Source organism: Echiichthys vipera (assembly GCF_963691815.1).
Source record: "Echiichthys vipera genome assembly, chromosome: 13".
NCBI classification, from domain to species: Eukaryota; Metazoa; Chordata; class Actinopteri; order Perciformes; family Trachinidae; genus Echiichthys; species Echiichthys vipera.
Genome location: NC_139838.1, coordinates 7,872,209 through 7,898,595, shown reverse-complemented (window position 1 = coordinate 7,898,595; position 26,387 = coordinate 7,872,209). Strand labels below are relative to the sequence as shown.

The following is a 26,387-nucleotide window of genomic DNA, read 5'->3' as shown; positions in this document are numbered from 1 at the left end:
TCCGCTTGAGTTGGATCAATTTTTAAAACTTTATAGTTAAGAGTTCTTGGTGTGTACAGCCCATAAGGGGTACCAAAATTGCTGTTGTAATTTTTTATTGATCAACTAATCATTTTTTATTCATTCTGATAAATCAAGCCAAGACTATATGAAAGTGAACAAAGAACTGTTTTTCTTTTTTTGACACAGGTTTGACACAAATTTGACTTTGTTAAGTTCTGAATCGTTATTTTCAACTGAAAAAGTCATCTACTGTGTCAAGGGATGAAACGCGTTCCTCTGCTGCAGCCGCACTTTGAGATCTAGTGAGATGATATTTCTCAGACACATATAAAGCTCACTGGAGCTTTAACATACACAAAGGCAACCGTCTGGTGATTACTCCTCCGGTTCAAATTCTTTCCAGATGTTCCAAACCGGAGGCGGCCTGCATTCCCTGTGTCTGTAACAGCATGTGCCGTTATCAGACGACGCAGGGCGGCTAAATCAACCAGCAAGACCTGTCCTAGTCTATTTGGCATCAGCGCCGAGACGGACGGCGCGATTAAGAGGCCGCTGTCTCAGTTTACACTCTGCCACGAAACTTTCACGGCAATTTGTTCTCGACTTTCCAAATAATTACAGGCAACATCACTTTTGACAGGTAGCGCGTTGCGTAAGTGTGTGTCGCTGCTATCTACTGTAGCAGCTGAAAGTAGGCCTGTCCCTGTTGGCCTTTTTTATTGAGCCTGATGATTGCTTTGCATTTCAAGGATGTCCCATTGCATTCATAAACAGACGCGGCAGTGAGCAGAAAGAACAGTATTTTATTTGGTAATCTTTTGCACCCTTGAACCTGACAGAGTGGCTAAACTGGTGTGTGTTTTGAAAAGGAGTGGTAATGGACTGACAAGGTCTATAAAATACAAATGGATGTCGCAGAAGTGCCGGTCTGACTACAGTTGGAGGGCCTTTAAGAAGGAAATGCTCTGAATGTAAAAGGCTGCAGTCACCAAGCAGCTTTTAAACAATACAATTAAAATGAACTGCCTGATGTCTGATGGCTCTTTTTTAAACTTTATTTTGCACTGAAAAGGAGAGCGAATGGCCTTATGCTTACCCCAATATAGAACCTATCTGGTCTGACAGGATGGTGTCTGAACCCATAAAATTAACAGCACTACAGGGGGTGTGCCTCTCCCCGGTGATGTTTTCTCACTGTCAGGAGCGAGAAGACTTTATTCTCACCATCTCTTACAATCATTACGGTATTAAACTGTCAAAAAAAGCTTTTAAGGGATCTTGATTAGGCTATCAAGGATGATTACAAAGCATTATTGCTTGCACTGTTGCAGTTCTTAGGTGGGTGCAGAGGGACTGTTTTGTATTACTACTGCAAGACAAGCAAGTCAGCAACCTTCTGTTTTCACAAGTGGTTGATATTCAAAAATTCAGATTAATCAAATACTGAAATCTCAGATTCTCCTTCAAAACATGTTCTGACAGTACATCGGAAGCTTAAGTGTAATAAATATGTCACTCACCATGTTCTCCACACGAAGTTCGTAAGGCATGGGGTTGTAGACCATTAGCTGCACTTCACAAACATCTCCTTGAACCCACTGGAAGTCTAGTAAAAGAAAAGCATACATGATTACCTTAAAGTAAGATGTTGGTGGTATTAAAAACCATTATAAATTAATGAGCTGAGGAAAATAGCCCATTAGGGCAACATTGCAGATCAAAGGAAACAGTCAGTGATAGATGTACATTTAAAAAAAAAATGTTTAAAGTCTAATTAAATAACACTTTTTCAGATTCATGTTAATTCATGTAGAAACAAACTGAGCGCTCATCTAGTTTGTATTACCCTTCACTTAACCTGCGCCCAGCATCTTTAAAACAGTAATTTTGTCATTTGGGGAAATACGTTCATTTGATCTCTTGCAGCTGCTCACATGTGAAGATTGATACCACTCTCATATCTGTCCGTTCATTAAAAAGCTACAGCCAGTTAGCTTAGCTTAGCATAAAGACCAGAAGCAGGGCAGAACCGCTAACCTAGCTTCATTTCAAGTTTAAAGTAAAACCACCGGCCATCACCCCAAAATCTGACGAATTAATTAGATCTGCTTTGCTCATACATGCACAAACAAAAATGTAAAATGTAGTACTTATATGCAAAATTAAGCTGGAGCAGAGCGACTAAGTTATTTCCCGAATGTCTAACTGGAAACTCAAAAGACTGGAAACAGGGATAAAGGTGGTCTCGCTCTGTTTAAAGATCAGAACCTCCTTAGCTCAGTATTGTTTTATCTCCTTTGTTTAATCCATTAAAAAAAAAAAAAATTAGTGCAGAGGGTTATGTGCCAGACTCTTTTTATTATTAGTAGTATTTTGGGGGCATTTTATGCCAGACCTGACTCTGTGATGTTGCGGTTTATGGTCGGCTTCTTAATCCCTAAACTATGGGGGCATCCCATACCAGACTCTCCCAGAGTAGTAGCTTCCTGGAGTCTTGCTGTCCAGGAAGTTAAGAAACAGTCTGGCACATAAATTCACATAGAACCACAACCTGTCGTTTCTACACTAAGTTTTTGTACAGATTGTACAGTGCCTAAACACCACACAGCAGTTTATAAAACTATAAGCAAAAGTTTTATCATTTTATAGAAAGTTAAGTCAAATTATCTGATTTTAGCTTCTTAAATGTGATTGCACAACAGTTAGCTTGGCCCAAGTAATGTGATTGTTTAAGAGGCATTCTGTGAGTGTTGATATACAGTATAACATCACTGGGACTTGAACTGCTTTCAGACTCTGTCGAGACAGCTTAAAAAAATGTATATACATATATATATATATATATATATATATATATGTATATTTTTTCACAGGGCTAATGCTCTTATTGCAGAATGAGTAGCCTGTAGCCAGGTTCCAAACCATGTAAAACAAAAAACCTTGTGAGAAAAGTGAAGGCAGATTAATGCCCATGATTTTGGAATAAGATATTCAGTAATGTGTCTTCACTTTGGGCAATGTAGTGTATACATGTAATATATTGGGTTGCTGGAGCTGATTTGAAAAGTGAATTGTAAAAGGTATTTTAGCGTTGCATTATCGGTGCCGTATTCAAGCAGATTGAATAAGGTTCAAACACCCTTAGAGAATATCTTGGATTCTAAGAAAACAGCTTAGTTTTACTTTTAGAAAAAAATATGAAGAGATTACAGCTCTGCACTGCACCATCCATCATTCCTGAATGAGATGTTGAAAGGGTCGGTTAGACTGAGACCCTACTTTAGTCCCACTGTAGCCATACCCATCTCCATTTTGAAATGTAATATATTACGTAGTCCATTTGGAGAGTCCATTTCTGTAAATACATCTGCAAAAGCGGGCCTGAAAATCCTAGCTCAGGCCCTTGCAGGAAAAGGGATTTATGGAAGGCAAAGTCCAGCCATGCACCTTGGGAAATTAAGTCAGTCAAAAGAATATCCATGATATAAATGTCTGGAAAGCCCCACACAACCTGAGGTGTGGCTCACAGGCATGCTCTCATAGCCAGGCCAATTAAGTGTGAAATACACCTCACACTCACACCAAACACAAAGTGGATTGCTGCTTTCTTCTTGGTGTTGCCTCGGTCTTCTCTCCTCAAGTGGCCATTGAGATTCTGCACAGATCTTCAAAAGCTTCAGCTCTTTGAAACCTCATCGAGAAAGCACTGATGAATATTTTGAGCCAATGCATGGCTGCACGATTGGTTAAACATTGCCTGTGTTTGGTTCCTTAAAGGGCAAATTATTTTGTCAAACTATCTCTAGTAAACTAACTAAACTATGTGCTGTGAAATATTTTTTTTTTGATCAGAGACAGAACTGAAGATGTTCACTTGTCTTAATGCAATCTACAGAGAAATATTATGTTAAACTATCAGCGACGCTCATCTTTCACACTGAATAAAACATGCACACTACACCTGGGCATTGGAGCAAGAGTCATGCATGTGAAATAATGTGACCCCAGAGCGGGAGGGAACGCATCTGAACATAACTAAAGCCGAGCCTTTGAGCTCTGAGTCATTAGTGCCATTGAAGGAGACATATTTCTGTAAGACAATTAAACAACAGTGTAAATGGAAGAATTGAAATAGCTCATACAATAAAACAGAAATGCTGTATTAGTGTAGTGAGAGTGATTATAAGTTCATTCTTGACTTTAGAAAGTGTAGTGGGATCAAATAATCTTAACTTAAACTCTGTCGTCCTCATGTCATATGTCTTTATGATGTCATATAAACAACTGAGCCTCCTCCATAGACTGATGAACACTGCGGTATGCATCTGAAAGACTCGCAAAAGACGTTCTTGAATAAACTATAATAAAACATCACTCACATTACAAAGTAGTGTAACAAACGTGGGCCTTGATGGATGAAGTTGCAGTACATTGATCTAGATTAGGGTTACAAAGGGTCTGGAAATTTCCAAAAATACTTGTAGGTCTGCTCAGTTAATCAAATTTTATTTTCAATTACCGTTTTGGCCTCCAACGGTTCTTAAAGTGTAATTTCGGCGCAAAATCACCCCGTGGTCTTTTTCGGCACTTACATACATCAAATAAGCCATCGAGACAGTTTTTCTGTGTATAAACTATTAACAGAGAAATGTGTGGCTAAAAGTCACACGTGGCTACTAATGATTAGCTTGAAGCAGTACAGTGAAGGCATAGATTCTGTTTCTGTTGTTGTAAAATTAGCTCAAATAAATCAACTAATTGAATTACTATTTAATAATTCAACAAAACTGTTGATTTTTTTTCATTTCTATTAATAGGCTTTACGATTAGGTCTGCTTATGATATGGTAAAAGGCTTGTTTCTATCTCCATATGACACGGTAAACACAAACTGAGCTAATTACCCCCCTTATTTCCATTTTACTCCTGTTTTCTCCTGTCACATAAATTCCTGTTAATTTTACATGGAAAGTTTCCACCTCAGATATTCAAGATTCAATTTGTGTGTTTTTTTTTAATACTACATTGGCGGTCTGAATGTGGACTACATTTCAGCGACATATAATGGCCAACTACTTTTTTCCCTCATCCTCATGCTGACCATGGATGTATTATACAGTAAGAGCTGGATGCCATAGATACCAACATCTCCAACATGGTGCCCATCCATTTGAATTATAATCGTGAGTGTATAAACCCAAAAAGTTTTCTCACTCCCTTGTTTGCTTCCACATTGTGCAGCTCACTGGCCATGCCTATTAGTTGTTCCTGCCTGCTCAGTCTGGCTCGACCCATAAAACTTTTAGGCTCTTGGGAAAGTTTTTAAAATTAAAAATAAAAAAATAAAATGGTATAAAAACTCAAGATACAAAGAATAATCTAGCATCTTTTTTGCATTCGGAGTGGTCCTGTCGACTGATTTACAGAAGTCTATTTCATAAGGGTGGGGGAAGAAGGCAGTGATTAATCTTCTTGCCTTCACTCTGATTTTCAGCAAATGTAACACGCTCTGCTGGACTGAGGTCGGTTGACTTGGCCAGTCAAGACCATACCACTGTGTGGCCCTTCAGACTCTGTATGTCTAGGATCATTGCCCTGCTGTATTATTCCGATATTGGGAGAAAATGTATGAAAAGGTAACAAGTCCTACACTGCTCACCTACTCTGGATGTGAACTCTCCTAAGTACCCTTAAGGATGGAAGCCAGCACTCTAACCTCCTCGTTTTATTTCAAATCCAATGTGACACGATGAAAAATGTCACTGTCCAAACACTTACTGACTGCACTGTGTCTCTGCCTCCCCTGTGAGGACTAGATGAAGTCAAGTTCACGTCCCTGTATGCCCACATACCACTGTAATAAATAGCCTATCACCCGCTTCAAAGTGAACGGAGAGCTGTGGACTACACATTTCTTAAAGCTGAGTCTCTGAGCAATTATGGAGAAAACCATCTCCCATTAGAGGACCCCTTCTTTTATGGCTGAACATCAGCCTGATTCATAGCATATGATTTAAAGAGCGTGAAAATGCACACATATATTCTCAGTGTCCAAACACCTTATTTGCCAGAGCCTGGCAAAGAATACTAGGCTCTGGTTGCCCATCAGTAAAATGATTTAGTGGGAAGTGATGGTTTACTCAAAGCTGTAAAAGTTTACAGCCGTGGCACGTATCTGAGCATAATGAAGTCCTCAAGAACAGCACTATAGTGTACATATCACTGATGACAAGCAAGTACACACTAGACCCAAATGCAAAAATGTCTTTTCACAATCCCAGCTGTGTTCGAGACATTAATAAGGGCAACTGAGGTTGCAGCAGATATCATACAGCGTGATGTGATTGTGTGTGGAAGCAGAAATAACACTGAGTTCTGTATGGGAGGACACGCCTACACGCGGCTGTGGTGTGATGAATGCATGTTCACAGTTAACACTTGATTTCTACAGTTCCTGCGTGCTGGGAGATGCCTTGAAGGACTTAAAGAGGACTCTTAACTTCATTAGCTGGCAGCTAGCTCTCCAGAGGAACTGGGAGGGATGTTTGAATTAATCTCCAAAGACTCACAACAACATGCTGCACCAGAAGAAAATCTAAACCCTGATCCCAGAAAAGAGCAGCTCAAGAGCGTGGATATTAGCTCTTGTGGTCCAATCACTGTCACACACCTCTAATATGAATTGTTTTTTATTTTTATTTTAGATTAACCAGGAAACAGGGTAAATTAGGACTATAAGGCCCGGCTCTTTTGGTATTTACATTTGATGACAATTCTTCTTAAGATAAATTTACATGTTCAACATTCATGTTATTTTGCACACTTTATGTAAGATCAGCGTTTTCCATGCCATTATATGGCTTAGGCGCACCGCCTTAACCCGCCTGAATGGTATGAACGTAAAAACAATGTGGAGAGCATCTGGATGAGCCGATGCGCGGGACGAGTGTCAGTTGTCTCCTGCCAAGAGCAGGAGTGCAGGAGGACAGAGCTCGCTGCAGGAGTTTCCCTTCATTTTTTAAGATGTTTTTGAAACTACCAAGATAGAGGTGCATGCGAAAGTGAGTATGACAAGGTTAACAGTAACGTTATATCTGTGAAAGTAGCAGTGCAGTGTGTGCTGTGGATTTATCCATATGCCACAACACCTACAGGTCCAAGCCAAGTTCCGTGTCTCGTTCGCAAACGGGTGATTAAAATGAAGGGAGTTAGCCCGGAAGCTAGAGACAATTACAGCTCAGACTCATGAACTTAAAGTGGGCCGTCCTTTAAGGTGAACCAGCTATTCTCATTTTAGTCACAAGCCGCTCCTCCAAGTTTTCCTTTAGGCCCGTTCAGATGATCCCCCCCTCGCTGCAATTGACAACCACCTTTATCAAAGTAATTGCAAGATGTCAACAACAATATGCAAACCCGCGTATGACGTCGTTTGCACCTGAGGGACAATCACTGGCTGTCATTAAAACAAGATTTCCAAATGACCCATCACTGCATTAAAGCAATAACATTATTTTTCTCTAGTGGGCTGTAATGGTTTATTCAAAATACAGCAGGCTCCAATAATCTTCTGCAAAAGAACATAAAAAAGAAACTTTTCTAACACAGGCAAAGAAGACACACTCTGTTCAAAGGCTTTGGCTATAAGTTAGTCTCAAACAACAAATTATAAAGTCTTAAATGACAAAAAAAATAAATAAGCTGAGGTGAAAGAGACACATTTTTACAATAAACCCTAAATAAAAGGTTTAATCGGCATCAATATTCGTCTCAAAATGGACTATCAATTTCAGTTCTCAGATATAATGTTTATGACTTTTACTTTAATTGTTGAGTATGAGTTAGACTGGGCATTGATCTCATAGCTATACTTTGATAAAAATATACTCCGAAGATGTAAACTTCTGCTTCAAAGGAACAGAAATGGACCTCAAAGGGCTTCAAAGTGCTGAGAGATGAAGGGGGACCTGCATGATGTCCCTGACTCAGCAACGGGAACATGCTGCTTCTGACGTCTACAACTTGAAAACCAACGCAATCTCAACTATACCCCCGGCGAATGGAAAGTCACTCACTTTCTCACCACAAGTCAACGACAGCATGATGCTAAATTGCACTTTGTTTGATGATTCTGTATCTGGGATTGCATAAAACACTGAAATGGATTCACTCCAGACGCAACACAAACAAAGTGTAGTTTTTCAAACACCAGAGTTCCAGTCAGGACCGCAGTGACTCACTCCAGAATAGCCTTGAGCCTGTTGCTGCTGCTCACATCCTAAGTGATGAATCAACTGCCTGTTCCTCTGGCAGTTAGGAGGAGCTGTCGATTTAAAATTGGACTAGGTTAGAGGATAGGCTTTGTTTACAAGATGCCATGACAGGAATTCAAACAAAAGGGCCACAATAAAATAAAAACAATAAAATAAAATTGCAGTTGAGTCGAGCAAGCTCCCAATTAAAGGTCCTGTGTGTAACATTTCATGTATTAATAGTTTTTTATTGCCAGTGGGCGAACGGGTTGTTACGCAACTTAAATATTGAGACCTTCCCTGACTTTCTCAGTTGCCTATAACTATAACTATGGATCGACTTCTATGGAAAGGTATGGAAAGAATGTGATGTTTTGAGTCCCTCACCTCTCTTCAGCTCACCCACAGCCAACAGTGATAGCTAAATGGAGTCCCCTAACGTCAACAAACGAACATCTGTCATATATTCTGCAGCGCCGCCCCAGAGATGGACCTAAGGATGGCGTCTCTTCTGTCAGGACTAACGGCGGCATCTAGTTTGAAGCTGCGGCGGGGAGTCGGACACATGCGGTCCAGGATCAGACTCCTAATGTTAGCTCATGTTAGCTCGCTTGCTAATGCGGTCGAATTGCTAGCTAGCTGATGTAGCAAAATACTGTTTTTAATGGATAACGTCAGCAAAATTCTTCAGACTCCAGGGGCTGATCTGACTGGCTTGCCGCCCGCAAATTACTTTATAAGCTAAGCTCAGTAGAATAAAAAGTAAAAAAAGTATTTTTAATGCATAATTCTGTGTTCATGTGATCAAGAAGACATTAATCTATAACTTAAGCCATTTGTTATAAATATTTGAGACATGTTTAAGACAACATGAGGAAGTCATTTGAGGGAACTGAAATCTTGCTGTCCTGAAACAGGATTCACTCTGAAACAAACCCATTATCCCAATTCAGCATGGGTTCCAATATGCTAACTTGACTCTCGCCAGATGATTTTTTTCTTCCTCCTTGCTTCACTCATCCATCTGGGATCTCTCCATAGGAAAGTGATTTCAGGAGGCTGGGCCTTATCAAAAATTCTTGCATATGATTGGATAAACCACTTGTTCGTCATCTTTATTGACGTGCTACTTTAACCACTCACATCGAAACCAACCCGTGACGCTGATGAGAGCGACAGGCAAAAACAATGTTTCCACCAACAAAAGCCCTCAGAGCCGTTCTCTGGTGTTCTTTTAAAGAAGATATATTCTCTAGATTGGACAACACCGATGAAATGGCAGAATCAATGTTGGCGTCTGCTTCCTCGATGTGAGCTCTGCTATGTCACATCTATAAAATCCCGCCCGGCGGTCCTGATTGGCCTGACTATTTTTTGCGGACCCTAAATCCCTCTGCAATGGAGCGATCCCAGATGGATGTGTGGAGCTAGGCGGAGTCAAGGCGGAAGCAAGACGGAATGAAAGTCATCTGACGATAGTCAGGTTACCAATATGCAGCATGTACGGTATAATTATTAAAGAAAAGAAGGAGGGGTCATGACTGTTTTGAAACTGTCCGAGTGTAAATTTCTCACATCCATCAGGTTCACTAACTAAACTGAGGATACATTCAAATGACCAATATTAAATTTAGTTCTGATATTTGATGTACATTAACTCTGTGTGCATTTTCAAAGTAGAAGCCGTTTTCTGCAGTACTGCCTAAAGATTACACTTAGATTCCCCAAACACTTATTCACTGCTTAATGTAACTCTGAAGACATTTCCGACAGTTATTGCAGACATACCATTAGAGAGCGATGACGGCAGCTGGCCAATATCACCCAACTAGAATTAATGTAGAAAAGTAAACCTTGTGGGATGCTCATCTAGTTTGACGAGGCAACACAGATAAGCCTGAAGCGGAGAAACAGAACTCAATGGAGCTGACTTCCATCAAAAGCCAGAGCCATGTCACCATCAGAAGAAATCTGTCATGTTTCTGCCATCGTCAAGATCAATGAAATGGGAATGAAGATATTCCAAAGAACTCAAACCCTCCAGCTAATAAACGAGCAAAGAATAATGCTGCAGTGCAGGCTTTGGATAGCATCACTAGATACCAAGCGTCGCCTGTTGTCCATAGAAAGGAGGACATTCAATCATGAAATATGTTGAGCAACAAAGAATTTAACAAGTATATTGATAAAAGGTATAAGCGCTTGAAAGAATACTTCCCCTGATTAAAGATTGTACTTCTACAACATTTAGGACGGTTTAAAGAACAGAACAGACATTACATCTTTTGTATTCCATCCATTCTTCTTTGTCAAAAGCTGGTGCTTACATAAACCACTAAGGTTTTCAAAAGAATCGATACTTCAATACTTTATTTTTCAATGCTACGTTTCAAGTCTATAAAATATCCACGTTTAATATTATCGAAAGTATTAAAGCTATAACAAAACAGATCTTTCTTTTTAGCTGTAGTATCATCTATCATTTTTTTATACTAGTATTGTATCCAAGTTCAAAATTCTGGTATTGTGACAACCTTGTTACCCACAATGCAACTCAATCGGAGGTCAGTGTGTGTTACGCTAGAAGCAGCAGCTTATTTACTCCTAATGTGTAAAATCAGGGAAAATTCCACTTTAAGATTGACTGTTTGGCAGCTAAGACTGTATTTCATTAGCTAATGGCTCTGCAACATTGAGCCTTTGTCAAAACTTAATGAAGAAGTTCTGAAGAAGGCAGTGTTGCCAAAAGCTCCTTCAAGCAGTCACTTAAAAGGGCTCCTGCTCTTGGCCAATTTCTAATACTCAAGCTATTCAAGCTACACAATGAACTGTTGATGATATTCAAGTTAGAGCTGGTTAATGTGGCCCGTGAAAGGGAAGTTTGGGGGTCCCCTGCTAAAGCTGCTGCCCCTGCGACCCGACCCTGGATAAGAGGTTGAAGATGAGATGAGATGAGACAATGAACGAGTCTTCTTTCTGCCTTCTGTTTGGGAATGTCCATGAGGTATGCCCTTAGGGGTAAGCAATATCTCACAAACATTTGCTTGATGATGACTATAGATTACAGTTTGAGATTATAGCTCAGTGCTGGAAACCTCCACATGATTCACCGCGGAGAGTACACAGTGCATTCAGAAAGGGTTCACACCCCTTCGCTGTTAATTTAAAGTCATAATCCGTAAGAATTGAGATACGTTGTTAGCGGCCTCTTTGGCAGTAAGAGGTAATCGCAGGAGAGCCTGTTCTTTCAGAGCCCTCACCTTTGCAGTCACACTGTTGATTTTTTTTTTCTCTTTTGAAAACTTTATTGAAAGACATTCACCTCTCTACTCCAGGCCGTCCCCTATATGTTATTCCTTAGATCTATACACAAGCATGTTCCTATTACACTTCTGCCCTTACTACAAGCCTGACTCAGAAGTTAGAAGTTTACGATTTCCAATTACAAGTGAACACAGCATAACCGTTAGTGACGAGCTGGGCTGTCAGACCAGCCGCTGTCAGGAGCGTAACTAACATGGAGACTTATTTACACTTATAGGCCCTCATTTATCAAACGAACGTACGGCAGAAAAACCTGCGTACGACCATTTCCTGGCAAACTCCGGCATTTATCAATTTGGACGTGAGCGGGAGCTACGATCAAATCTCAGGTCTGGTCTGAGATTGTGTACGCAAATTTGAGCCTGTGTATTTGCGGTGCAGCAAAGCAAAATCTGGCTGAAAATAATGAACAAACCTCAGCTGTCATTAAGCATAAGCAGTCACATATTAAGAACAGATCAAAACGAATTCTTAAAACGAATAAAAAAAAATACACAATGTGGTTGGAGCAATTGATTGTACTCATGTGCGTCTGAAGGCACCATCCATGAATGATTACGCATTCATCAATCGCAAAAACTACCACTCGATAAATGTACAGGTGATTTGTGATGCCAAGCTATCGCTTTTTAACGTGGTGGCCAGGTGGCCAGGGGGGGGAACACAAGGCGCACTGCAGAGCCAAAGTCATCTCCTCGGTAAGTGGCTACCCTCGATAAATTGCATTAAATCAAACAAGGTATCAGACGATTAACATTTTGGTATGGTTCTTCTAGGTGACAGGGGTTATCCTCTAACAGAATACCTAATAACCCCGCTGGCAAACCCCGCTGGCAAACCCTGCTACAGAGCAGGAGCGCAGTTTCAGCTGTGCGCACACACGTCACAGTGGAGCGCTGCTTCGGGTTGACTGCCTCCATTATTCTTTTCCATAAAGGGTTTTTATGGGCCCCTTTTATTCCACTCTTAAGACTGACAAAAAGAACATCTTTATTTTGCTCCATCTCGGATGTCAGGATGCCGATCTCTGTCGGAAAAGTTTCTTTTCTTCCCAGTGTTTCGTCTCTCCATGTTAGACCTCAGTGGGCGAGGCCTCCGAACCAGGAATATTTAAGGGCGTCACATGTTAATGACGATCGAATTCAGCCGCCGCATTTATCAAGGCCCGCTCATTCGCATGCTGAGATTGGTCCGATACGAATGTTTCATAAATCACACGTGGGTCCTTTCCTACGACCAATTCTGCACTCAGATCTGCACCCGTTTTCACGCAAGATTGATAAATGAGGCCCATAGAGAGGGAATGTCTCCACAGACACACAGATTGAAAAACTCAGCAAAAAGGCAACAAATGCTGTTATTAGTGGGTCATATGATTAATCACCATGGTTTTAACTCACTCTTTGATAGATAGGAACTTACAAGAAATTAATTAGACTTAAATCTTACAGATTATATCTTTAAACTAAAAATGTTGTCTGTGGTTAATTAGGATTCAATCAATTCTGTCACTAAAACATTTGTGCTAAAAGCGTTTTTTTCCCATCAATCTAGATTCAATGCACCATAAAAGCCAGTGATGTTTATATTTTTTCAATGTAGTGAGTCCTGGTGAACTAAGGTGGTCATTTAAGTGGGTCCCCAATAGAATTAGATTTTTTTTTTAGACAAAATGTAGTATTTCACTGGTGTTTAATGTTATATGAGTGAATAAGACACCAATCATTGACAATGTACATATACTGTATGTACCAGTACCTTGATTGTTGAAATGAAATCTGTGCAATGAGGATTGGTCTTGTTGCACAAAGGGCATTTAGTCTCTTCTGCGATAATTGAGACAATGAATATGGGATCTTGTTTATGCAAGACAGATGCGCAGATGGTAATATAATGGTAAATGGTCAGTGGATTCCTTTTTTTTTGACAGCAAGGTGTATTTTGTTTATGTCCACTGTATGCATTGAAACCTCAGTCACTTCACATTCGTGTGCTGGAATGTGGCTGTGAGGATACACCTTTCGTCAACATGTGTGTGAGATCCACAGTCTAATTAATCACTTAGTTTTAAGATCTATAAAAAGTCAGAAAACAGTTTAAAAGAAGGTTTATTAGAGCTTCCTAAAGCCCAAGATGATGTTCTCAAATGTCGTATTTCGTCCAAAACTCAAAGAAATTCAGCTATTCAGAAGCTGGTATCAGAGTATTTTGACTTTAATTAAAGAATGACTCAAACTGATTAATCAATTATCAGAGTAGTGGGCAATTAATTTAATAGTTGACAACTAATCGCTACGTCATTGCAAAGAAAATAGTCATGAGATAATTGTTATGTTATGACACCATAAATAAAATGGAATCATTTTTATGGTGAGATCGTACAGTACAGCAGACAGGTTGAGATGTGCATAGCCTTACCTATCTTCTTACAACGCTCCTCTCCCCTGTTGTGCATGATGATTGGTGAGTAGATGAAGGGGCTGGCGGTGGACATATTCTGTCCCAGCAGGCCTTTGACTTTGTGAGGACGCAGACTGACAGGCAGATTGAGGAGCTTCACTGATCTAGTTTGTGTAAAAAAGAAAAGGCACAACAACGACATGAGTAAGTCTCATTTCGCACGTGCATTAAAGACACTTTTCACACCAAAAATGATCATCTCATTGCTTCCACAGTAACCAACTAACTGCAATATATGCAAAAAAAAACATATTTACCTAATTATTTTCTCAAAAAAACTCTGGTGGAACAAACCCCCTGCCTACTTGTAAACTTGTTATTTTGAGTTTCGAAGTAGGAGAGAAGTTTTATTTAAAAAAAAAATGTATTTGCAACACAGTTTGTCCACTGTGGGACAAGCCTGTGTTTAATTAATGTAAAAATAACTGATAGTTGCTATCTCTAGGGTCTAATTTGTCTCGCTTTGAAGTGGACTTTGCTGTCAGATAAGTTATTTAAGGGCTGTAAAAATCAAAACTGGCCTCCTCACATTTCAGCCAACTTTTTTGTGCGTTTTATTATATTCCACTACCATTTTTTAGGCCTTAGGCTGAGATTAGCTAAAGCCCACTGATAGCAAAGTTCCTGTGCTCAAAACTTAATCTCAATAGAACACACCGGTTGAGTTTCAGCCGGCCCTTGTTGACAGAGGGAAACTAATGCCTACCCAACAAACAAATATCCCAAAAGTTGAATATTTGGATCGATACATAGTTACATTTGATGATAAATCTGACAAGCCCAAGTTTTCGTCACACATATAGCGGTTACAGCTTTAGTTATTAATCAAGTACTTGTTTGTTAATGCAATGGTGTAATGTTTTTTTAGGTTAATTATCTGTTGTGTCTTCTTGGTGGTCAGAAAATTGATCTGTTGCACCTATAACCACGCCCGACAGTGATGTCACCAGGTACTGGAGTACACCTTTAAGTCACAGCAGCCAGGTGAGAAAGGAAACCACTGGAGGTCAACAACAACAAGATTTTTTGAGGGGCGGGTTTGATTCAAGACCTTCAGTATTTGGATCTAAAAATAAGGTGTTTCGATTTAATACCTATAGCTGGTATTTTAATGTCTCAGACATATATTTAATCAACATTTAGGTAAATATAGGTATAGGATTGGATTCAGCAAATACAGAATTTCAAATGACTGGCATCAGGATCCGAGCGAAAGAAAAACCCGGCCGCAGGTGGTTCTTATTCACATGATGCTCTAAAAACGATTAAAAAAGATATATGATAGCTAGAGCATTCATTCTTTCTGCAGCAGAAAGATAAGGCTTCTGTCGCTCCCGTGACCCCGTTGAACATTCATGATGATGTAATCACGTTACGTGACGCTTTACATGATGCCTTTACACACTAACTTAAGAAACATTTTCTTTATATCTCTACATTTAAAAATATTTTGGATCAATATGTTTTGTGTGTTAATTCTGTAAAATTTTTGTATTTCCTTTAAATTTCTGACAGTTTAAATATGTTTTATCAATTATTATTATTTAATTACTTACATAATCTTTTAGCTCAGGTTGTTGAGATTTTAGGGATATGAAGCATTTGAAAATACCCCCTGTGACACCGACAAGCGGTTGAAGATGAATTAATGAAGCAAAGATACTCCAATAAATGACTTCACAATAAGCACAAATATCAATGTAGACACCGTTCCTACAGAATTCAAAGGGTTAAAAACACATCGATGAGCCACAGAGGGTGACATGTTCCTTCATTAACGCTTTACTTTATTTTAAGTTGATCACATATACACTGTCCTGCTTCCGTAAAACCTCAATATGGCACCTAATCCACAGCTAAAAATAGTCCCCAACAAATATACTACTTACTCTGCTTTATTTAAGTTTCCCAAAAACTATGAGCTCCACTGTTTTTGAAAAAAAAAATGTTTTAATTAAAAGTAGACAGTATATAACTTTGACCCTGTTTAAAAAGGATTTTCTGTACGCAAAGCACAGACAGGCTCGATAATTTGCACATTATTGTGAAACTAACATTGTTTGTTTTGGCCTTTTGATGGGATTTGTTGTAAAAATTAAATTCCATATGAAATCATTCAAACAATTGTATGTTTTTGAAGAATTTCAACCAAAAAGAACAAATCCAATTTTACCCAATTTGATGGGTCATTTTTAGATGAACATTCCCTGGAAGGTTGATTTCAAAGGAAATGACATTAAACGCAACAATTACATAATCAGGGATTTTGAATGCAATCATTTAACAGTAAACGCTAACTATTGACAATCTAAATTTAAGATTTAAGTTAATGGTATACTGTAATCACGCCAAGTGTATCACTTGGATGATATTTTACCAAGTAGAGCCAACGTGGCAAGATGAGACAATCAGTGACACTCAGGTCTTACCGGACAATGGGGAGTTTTGTAAAGGGCACCGGAGGGAGCTTCAGGCCATCAGGGAGCGTGATGACCTCCATTCCACCCGGACACTTGGAGGTGTAGTTCTCCAGACTCTGGGTCACCTCTTTCTTCTCTGTAAATTGAGCAGCACAGAACAGAAGGACAATCCCTGATTATATACACATTACCAGTTATCTAAAGATCAGGCAGGAACAATTATGACATAACACGGTTCCTTTTAAAGTTCCCCACACCCGGATAATGGGAGTACTGTCTCCCCAGCAGAGTTCATCTTTGTGTGCGATATAAATTAACCAGACATTAATGACCTCCTAGGTGTCTCTCTCTCAGCAATAACGGCCCAAGCCTTCAAGTAAAATTGGACGTTTTATTGTACCATCAATACCTTTTGAGGGAACATTACTGCTCACCCAGCCAAAGAATTTGCTTTGGCTCTGCAAGTTTCAAGAGTGTCGATCATTTAGGAAGATCGCAGAGATTTCATAGATCTATAACCCTTCTGGGGAGAACCTTATAAAGTTTTATGAGTGCAAGCGTTTTGTATTAATGTGAAGTCCACAGCATTGTACATTCAACATAAAACACTTAAATACAGATATTGCATCATTTAAACCCAAAAGCGCTCTAAAATATATACTGTCTCTTTGAAAGGAGACGCAAAAAGTTTTGAGTTCAAGGGGTTTCATGTCTCCTAGCAGTAAAAACGATACAAGAAAACTGTCCACATGAATGACATGATATTTGCATAGACAACAACCTTTTACATAGAAACTGGGTGCCAGAGACCCATCACTGTAAATCAGAGTGAAATAGGGTCAGAGGAGTGTGGTTAGAGAGAGTGAAGAAGTGGCAAGAAGGGAAAATGGGGGAAAGGGGGTTATAAAGTGAGACTGAGATGGATGGAGGAAGGAAGGCATCAGAGAAGTGTAGAAAGAATAAAATAGCAAGAGATGAATTGGTGACGGCTCGGCTGTCCTCCTGGCTCAAAGCTTTCATGATTGATGCTATATTTGTCCATTGTTTTCTTGTTTGCTATATCTGAGTGTTCACAGCAGAACTCCAGGAAAGAGAGCTGAGAACAGTGGGTCGTTTCTTTTTCAATGTTGATTCTGCTCAGATAAAGGGTTTTGACACACATAGAATTACAATAATAACCCAATATTAATTTCTCTTTTGGACATTCAGCATATTATATATTGACTTAGTGGTGGAGTTAGTTTGTCAAAAAGAGTGACACAGAGTGAGATCTCTTCCAATATTTGATATTTGGTATGAAAAACAGGAGGGTAGTGGGTTTTGTCTTTTGGCAATACTTTTGGAATTAAAAATTGTGACTTCTCATCTTCTCTTTTGATCTCGGAACCCATCGCCTGTCCGTCTGACGACAATTAAGCCTCTGGAGGCAACATCTAATATTTTAGACGTTCAGGTATAGGTAACGGATATCCGGGCTGAGACTTCCTCCCCCAAACTGCGGCCATTTTTGTGAGTTGTGAGTTGAGAGACGGCATCCCTACAAACAATGCCAAGTGTCAACCCCCGGGGCTGAGAAATTAAGCCAAAAACTGCAGTTCCTCAAATACCCACTTGAGGCTGGCTCTATAAGGGAGTCAATCCCCATAGACCCCGCGTTCATATCAACAATTTTACAGCAGAATTAAACATGTTTACAGCTGAAAAAACAGGTTTGGTCTCTACAGCTAATTTCCCTGTTCATGACAACTGCACTGGGGGTGAATTTTTATATAACTCAGCTGTTAAAATTATATTAAGGCTGAAAGTAGTGCATAATTACGAGCGTTGTTGCAGCCAGTGACAGGTGGGTGTAGTCAAAGGTGGCTAGCATAGACCATAGACTGTATAATAAAGCCGGAGTAGCTTCCGGATCTGAAAAGTGAAGCGGAAGAACCTTAAACCTGCAGGGGGCGCTGGTTTCATTGCCTTCTTGTCCAAATATGGTCACATCCAGTTTCAAAAAACCCAGAAGGCAATGGCCAGAATGCCAATGTCATGGCTTCAAAATGGCAGTTCTCAAAGCAATGTTGTCAGGTCAAGTCAGGCAGTCAGAAAACCTTGGTGACGCCGGAGACTACGTTCATATTTTATACAGTCAGGGCCCATATAATCAAAGCCATGTGTTTTGATTCGTTTGACTTGTTTCGACACTGCTTTTCAGTGAGCTCCCTGCCGAGACAAACAGAACAAAGCACATTATCAGCCTGGCAGCTGGAACACACCGTCAAAAGAAACATTTTTTGCGCTTAATGAAAAAGGGAGTGAAAGGGTGTAGCTCTTAACGCTTCACATGGCACCCCGAAAGAAAATATCTCATCTCATCAAGTGTCAACTGTCAAGAGGAAGAAAACAATTGAAGACAGGATGAAAGGCATCATGGGTGAAAGTTTGCTCTGGATCCTGTTGTGTGAAAGCGGAGCTCCTGACAGGAGGGTGGGAGACTTTTGAAATTTGAATCCATAAAATCAGCCCCAATCTAATGAGTTTGTTTGCAGTTCTTCTTTCCAGGAAACTACTTTATTAACGCTGCACTTTCAACAGGTTGACGTGATCGAACATTCGTTTCTCATTAAGCAGAGAAATTATTTTGTACCATAATTATTAGTGTGGCAGAGGCCTCGGGTATTCTGAAAGCATCTTTTGTACTTAGCCATATTCTTACATAATTTGTAAAGCAGCAGGTGTCATTTTAGTTTGTTTGGAAACCGTTTTGCAAGCTTAAGCTCCATGAAAAGTAATATGAAATGACTGAGGGACAATCTGTGAAGTGCAAACAATGCATTGATTCATTTCTAGTTGATGCACAATAACTGCAGTCTTACAGGTATGCTGTGATGCAGAAAATGTTCTGTGTTCCTCCATCCCTGCCTGCCTTACTTCATACCTAATGTGTCTGCTTTCTGCTGTCACAGGTGAGTCATTGTAGTTTTACTGTTCTAGATAAAAATTCGCACTCTTGTTGCAGCTGGCTTCACAGTTTTACAGCTCTGTCTAAGTGTGAGGGATACTTCTTCTCTCAATTTGTTCATGGCTTACTTTCACATGTCCATGCTGCAGATTTATCAGTTGGGTCTGGGCCAGGCACTCTTCTGAAAACGGCCAGCTGGGAGCGCTTGAGAGCATTTTGGGGACACAGCATTTTGCTAAGATGCTTTGGTAGCGCCTGGTTGCTATGATACGGAACATCCGCAAAAGTAAAAATGTTGGGACAAAGTAGAGTACTTGCTCTGGCCCTTATTGTGGATGATGGGAAGGTTGAAGCACGTTGGGAGAGAGGACGTGCCCATGGATTATGTGGGTTGATGAGATCTTTACTTTATTCCACGTTGTTGTTCAGCACCTGCTTATGTAGTATGTGATTATTGGCCTTAATGGTATTTGTCCTGCCCCTTCTCCACTGTGATTGGACAGCATGTTAAAAAGTGACAACGCTTGTTTGACCGAAAAACTTTTGAGTTCTCTTAGATTCTTTTTATGAATCAATATTGGATATTGGATGATTCAAATGAAGATCCGTTTTAATTGGAAAATCATTATTTTAAACGTGGCTCTACTTTGATTTGTGCAGACCGGCGCACATCATTCTGTAAACGAGCTATTTCTACTTGTTGTGCTGTGCAGCGTTTTCTCGTTTTGTACTCCATACTACAAATGTGGGCTAGAGTAAATAAAGAAATCTGTAATGTGGAAAGACACACTTGCACCTTGCTAAAATGGCTCAGCTCAGCACAAATATCCCACATCAAAAAGAAGAGAAGAAAATGTTGATCCCGGCATTCAACTACAGTATGTATCTGCACTGAGAGACCACGCAATCACATTTAACATGGTGAAATCATATAATGGAAACCCTGAGATGATGGAGACATCTAGCTCTGATACATCACATTGCAGCAGTAGTGAAAACACTGAGGGGTGAATCTAACATTGAACAGCATATATAAATTGGAAAATCTGCACGATTATTAGGATAGTGTGGGAGCTGTCCTCCAGTGGCATGTTCATTGTCAAGTCTTTCTTTAAAAAAACCATCCTTAAGGCTGTTCACACCCCAACCACCTCAAATGAAAAGTTACAGTTGCATTAAGGCTCATCACCACACACTTCCCCAGATCCAAATTGTTATCATTTCATATTGGTTCTTAATTCTATAAAAATGCTAAGAGAGCTATATGATACACATGGCAGAATGTGGTGAAGACTAAGACTCAGAATCTCTACAAATATTGAGGAAAGCATGAATTAAATGTATGCAGCTACTGAGGAAAATCAAGTGACTGATATACAGTACCTGCTCTATCTTTACACAATGCATGTCTGTGTGAGTGGACCACGAAGGAAGAGAAGAACTATGCACAGCAACAATGACATATGGTCAATAAGTTACAAATAACGTTTTGCTTAAATTGACATGATAAACAGGAAGCTATGTACATCAAGCTGACAGATTAATCAGGCATAATAGGCCGTTTTATGTTTGGAGGATAACGGCAAACAAAAAGCTGCTGTCCGACGAGGTAATCAAATGGCAAATCAGGCCATAATAAGTGAAATTTAATGGCCTTTGACTTTGAGCAGGTCCTGAAGTGACACCGCTATCCTTCTAAATCTTCCCACTATGTGATGACACACAAAATAAAACTCAGCAGTACAGTTCAGCCGCCCCCCTGGAGATTTCGATATTTGCTGTGCTTGGAGATTTATCATTCTTAGACACTATTTTACAGACACTACTGGGGAAGAGGTGAGCTTACAGCTTTGAATACCTTTAATGACAGCGCAGACAATGGGTACATTTTCAAAGGGATACTTATCAAATTATATTGTGAAATGAAAACTGCTGACAGACTGCAAACACACACATCAGCAGATTGATGAATAATTGGGATTTTTCTGGCTGCTTTCCTTGTAGACTGGAAGCTGAGCAACTGAAAGTTACCCTGTATGGCTCTATTTAAAAGAAAACAGATCAAACTTATCCATCTCTAGGTTTGTGAGTTTACAAAAACTGGTGCATGTAGCTAGGCCATGCTTTTCCTGACTCAGCAGCTCTCTTATTCACTTGATTTGGCATTGATTTTGATTTTGTCTGTGCTGAAAAGTGGGAGGTATTGCAAAGTCAGATGTTGCATGAGAGGGGGAATCTGTTCAACACTGCAGCTCGATTTGCTTGCCAGTGCAGTGCAGAACAGGGTACGGATCTGTCTCTGCACACAGTGTCTTGTCGTTTAAGTGACCAAACCTCACATTGGCGGAAATAATGAAAAGGCTAGACTTGCCTTTGCTGAGAGCATGTTGTGAGGACAGAAGAGAACTGGTGACTTCAGTGATGAGAGTACGTTCAATTTATTTGTGTCTGATGAGAAACATTATGTTGGGCGTAGGACTGGGGAAAGACTGAACCCAAAGTGTGTAAAGAAGTCAGTTATATTTGGAGGAGTGAGTGTCGTGGTTTGGGGATGTTTTCTGCAGCAGGAGTTGGGCCTCTTGTTCAGCTACATGGCAGAGTGAATGAAAATGTTTATGTGAACATCTTTCAGCAAAATACAATACCTTCACTGCAACTGCCTCCCAATCAGCTGCAATTTTCATACAAGACAATGCCCCCTGTTACACTGCAGAACAGGTTAAGCAGTTCCTTGAAGCTCAGAATATTGAAACAATGAAATGGCCAGTCCAGAGTCCAGATCTAAACCCCATAGAGAATCTCTGGAAAATCCTTAGTGACAAAGTTATGTCTACGAAACCCACTACAATTAGTGAACTGTGGAAGAGACTGAAAGAAGAATGGACCAAGATCAAATCAGAGCAGTGTGAGAAACTAGTGATGTCCTGTGGGCGCAGATGTGCTGAAGTCGTTTAAATCTTCTCTTCTGACACAATGGTTACTGTTCTAATCTAAAGGGCCTCGGTTATTTAAAAAAACATGCTAGGACAGCAGTGGTATGGCCACAGCTGATATTCTATCAAATTGTTAACGATAAACAATAACAGCGTTTCAGAATAAATCAAGTATTTATAACCTGTTGTCTAGTTTTGCTCTCCAGTGTATATTTCTTTTACCTTTCTTATATATTTACAATTTGTTGTTCATTTTACCAGGATGGAGCAGAACAGAGACACTGTGTAGAGCCAGCTAAGCTTAGTCAACTAATTTATAACTAAATGGTACATTTTGAGCAGACAATGGGTCCATGAATCCATGTAGTCCCATCCTCAATGATAAAATCAATTTGCACCCGTGAATCGTAACACCTCTAGTAAATCGTTTAGAGATATTGACTGTTTTCAAAGACTGAGTGGCACTCCTAATGAATGGTAAACTGACCTTGACGGGTATAACCAGTGTAGTGCCACTTGAGCATTATCTGTCATCTACAACTGCTTTCAGGATACATGAAGGAGCTCCCTTTGAGTTAAACAGCCACATCAAGGCAGCAGGAAAGTCAGTATCTTCCATCTGCTGCCTCGCTTCATATATCCACGTCAGACTGTTTGTGTGCAATTCTAATGTGTTTTAAAATTGCAACAGAAGAAAAGATAGAATTTGTTGCAGGAAAAACTATTTTCAGAAATCTCGACAGGATTATCATGTCAGAGTTTATGCAACATCTTCCACTCACAACTTTGGAGACATGAGGAATAATTAAGCATGTCAGCAACTCTAATTAAATGCAAATAATCAAAACAGGAAAATCTATGAAATTGCTCAACTGGCGCGGCAATAGCAAGTGCACATGTGATTACTAGAGGCATATCTGTCTTTTAAAATGAAATGTTTAACAGTGTCTATCACTACCCGGGGGAAACATGAAGATCAGACATTCATATCTCATGAAATGTGAATAATATTTTTTTAAAAAGGACACCATCTGTACTACTACTGCAAGTCTGCAAACCCGAAACAACCCTATCAATTTACTATTTGGAGAAGGAAGTGATTTTCGCCAAATGATGCAACAATTTCATTGGTCACTGCAACTGCACTGTGAAAACATCACTTTTTTTCTGAGAATATAAGTGATGTTTGGTTTGAGGTGGTTTCTTCCCCAAGGGGATCATTAATTGGCGGTTAGGGACAGTTCACCCACCGTCAAATCACTGGAAATTATAAACAAACAGGTTTTCCGTTGGAGAAATTGTGGCCTATGAGAATAATGAAGTTAGATCGATAGCACCTGCTGTCAAGTTTCCCTTCATACCACTTGTGCTTTCATATCAGCCCCTTCACACTTTCCCATGTGGGGAGCGGAGTTAAGAAACACTACGAACAGCAGAAGCAGCACCAATCACCTGAGACACCCACCAGTCACAAGGCAATTATCACACTTAGTCTGGAGGCCAGCTGGGTAAAAACAGGCCCGATAAAGCACACCAAGATAAGTGCGTCTTGTGATCAAAGAAGGTGATACAGTAGGTAATGATAACAAGGGGATAGTCTGCATGCACCGGAAGACTTTCAATGATCTTGACATTATTGAGGCATGTGAAGCCAGTGATTCAGAACCAGGAGGCCTTTGCTGTAAATTGCACTGAGGCTACAACTCAGTGGGGAAAACTTCACTGTAACCTGCTGCACCTCTGGAGAGAACATCAGGTATAGGACTTTACTGTACAAATGAAAGAAGACAAGCACTCTCTGAGCTCTCTGTTGGTTGGTCATTATGACCTGGTCGTATAACTCGTTTGTTCATGGTTAACATCTGTGGGGGATGCACAGAAATGACAAAACAGAAACAAAAACATTAAATAACTGATGAATTACCACTGAAGGTCTTTGTTTTTATCTTGCACTTAATCTTTTAAACATACTTTTAGATTATAAATGGTATTAAATATTTGAATCTACTTCCAGGCCTGTATAAAAGAATCAAAATATTGTCATTTTTCAATCAGGTTTCAAAATTGTATTAGTATGAATTTCATATGTAGTCATCCAGTTTAAAACAGACTTTAGTTACGTGTTGTGGGGTAATGTATTTACTAAATTTCAAGGTACTTATGCTTTACTTAAGTATTTCCAGTTAATGCAACTTTATAGTTGCACTCCACCACAACGTAGAGGGAAATATAACATTGAAGCAACAGTGATAATTCAAAAACGTCAGATATAACAGGAAAACATTTTACTGCACGAGTAAAACTTTTACTTTATAAATCAATCAATTCATGTATTTGTAAAGTGAAATCATATTTAATAAAATACCAGTGAAATGTAATCCTGTAGGTTCCTTCACTACAATTTAGTACTTAAATTAAGTTTAAATGGAGGACTTTGACATGTGAGTGCTTTTAGTAGGACTTAGTATCCACAGGTTATGTGTGACGTTTATATGTTTTTTTTCTTGATTTTTTATTTAGATTGAACCTTTATTCAGCCTGACGTTCCTGCCTGTTAAAAGGAAGGCTTTCATCGACACTGTTGCTGTTGCTGTAACTGTCGTTGTTTTCTCTCTTTAAATCATAAAAAAATCATAGTGTGGTCTAGACTGCTCTACATTCTGTAGTGGATTATAATGCATTCATAGTATATATGACTACATTCATGAATCCCCACAATGCTGCCTGATCTACCACATCAACAGTCAGAAAACATTATACTGTAGAAGTGACTTATAAAGACTTGGTATAAATTGGAAGCTCATGACTTCTGCTCATTCACTCTGCTGCTCCTTTCTTTCCAATTTATTATGGTGTTTTGAATCTCACTCTGCTTCATCTCACGCCCCTCACTCATGCCATCCTCTCTGGCAGTCCTAGAATCAGCTATATATATATATATATATATATATAAATAAAACTTGTTTCCTCACCTTGTCATGACCCAGAGGAAGAGCAGGTAAGCATTACATTCAATTCTAGCACTGCTAAAAGGTGAAGGCTTCCGTAAAGCAATGTCTCTAATGATACCAGCCAAGACTTGGAAAAGGTACAATCAGCCCATTCAGCGATGTGGCCCCTGTGGGTGATGTGACGACACAAAAACAGAAAAGAATGGCATCCAGCCTAAAAAGAAAATGTGTTTTCTCACTGCAACCCAAGGCGACTTAAGCAACCGACATTAATGTGTGATGTTATCTGAGAGACAATATCTCCAGCTCTTCTAATCATCTCATTCTATTTTTAGTTCCCTTTCAATTACATCCCTTTTTTATTGTAGCTCCAAGAAATTAAAATAAACCTCCGCACACAGATACATGCATATGTTTTGAATATTACCTTTGATATCATCAGTGCCATCAGGACAAAAATTCCTTGTCAGTAAAAATGTTTGCTCCCATGAAGTCACCGATGATATGATATGATACTTAGTGTCTCATTTGATGACATTGGTCACTGTCATGCTGTTTAAAAATGGATGGAATCAAGAAGACGCTAAGAAATAGACTCATTTCCCATTGCCAGTAGACGAGAATGAGTATGGTTACTTTTTTTTACATGTGTTACTTACTCTGTCTTTTTTTCAAATGCGGTGCAGAATAATTTGGTTTGCGCCTTGCTTGCACGTCATCATAGCACATCACGCTGGAAAAGGTGCAAAAAATGAGCGTGTCCATCGGGGCGCCGTGTTTCCATCACTGCCAATCAGAGCTAAGGGCCAATTAAAACCTGAGACTTCTGCAGAGTAATTTCTTCCAGAAATGAATGACAATTGTTACGAGTGCAACTATCGAAGAAGGAAGAATAAAGAAAACAAGATTTAGCATAGCACTAAAAGTTGGAGGAGCTCTTCTAGGGAGAGGAGAAGCATGTTGTTGAGGACAAAATGCAATTGTTGCAGTCTTATGTCCTAAAGAGGATAAGGAGGAGTGGAGTGAATGGTTAATGTTGCTGCTAAACTCTAGCGTTAACTGTAACGTTACCACTTTAACAATAATGTTAACTAGCAAGCT

At 39.5% G+C, this 26,387-nt stretch overlaps 1 protein-coding gene across 4 annotated transcripts in view; it reads right to left on the bottom strand.

Moving 5' to 3' along the window:
* Window positions 1-26,387, bottom strand: part of trappc9 (trafficking protein particle complex subunit 9) — a 245,413-nt gene that overhangs the window by 196,032 nt on the left and 22,994 nt on the right. For all 4 annotated transcript variants that reach the window (XM_083925898.1, XM_083925900.1, XM_083925899.1 and 1 more), the window contains 3 exons: window positions 16,465-16,591; window positions 13,994-14,139; window positions 1,524-1,609 (listed from right to left, as the gene is read on the bottom strand). In XM_083925898.1, coding sequence (XP_083782024.1) covers window positions 1,524-1,609; window positions 13,994-14,139; window positions 16,465-16,591 — 359 coding nt within the window. The remainder of the gene's footprint in view (window positions 1-1,523; window positions 1,610-13,993; window positions 14,140-16,464; window positions 16,592-26,387) is intronic.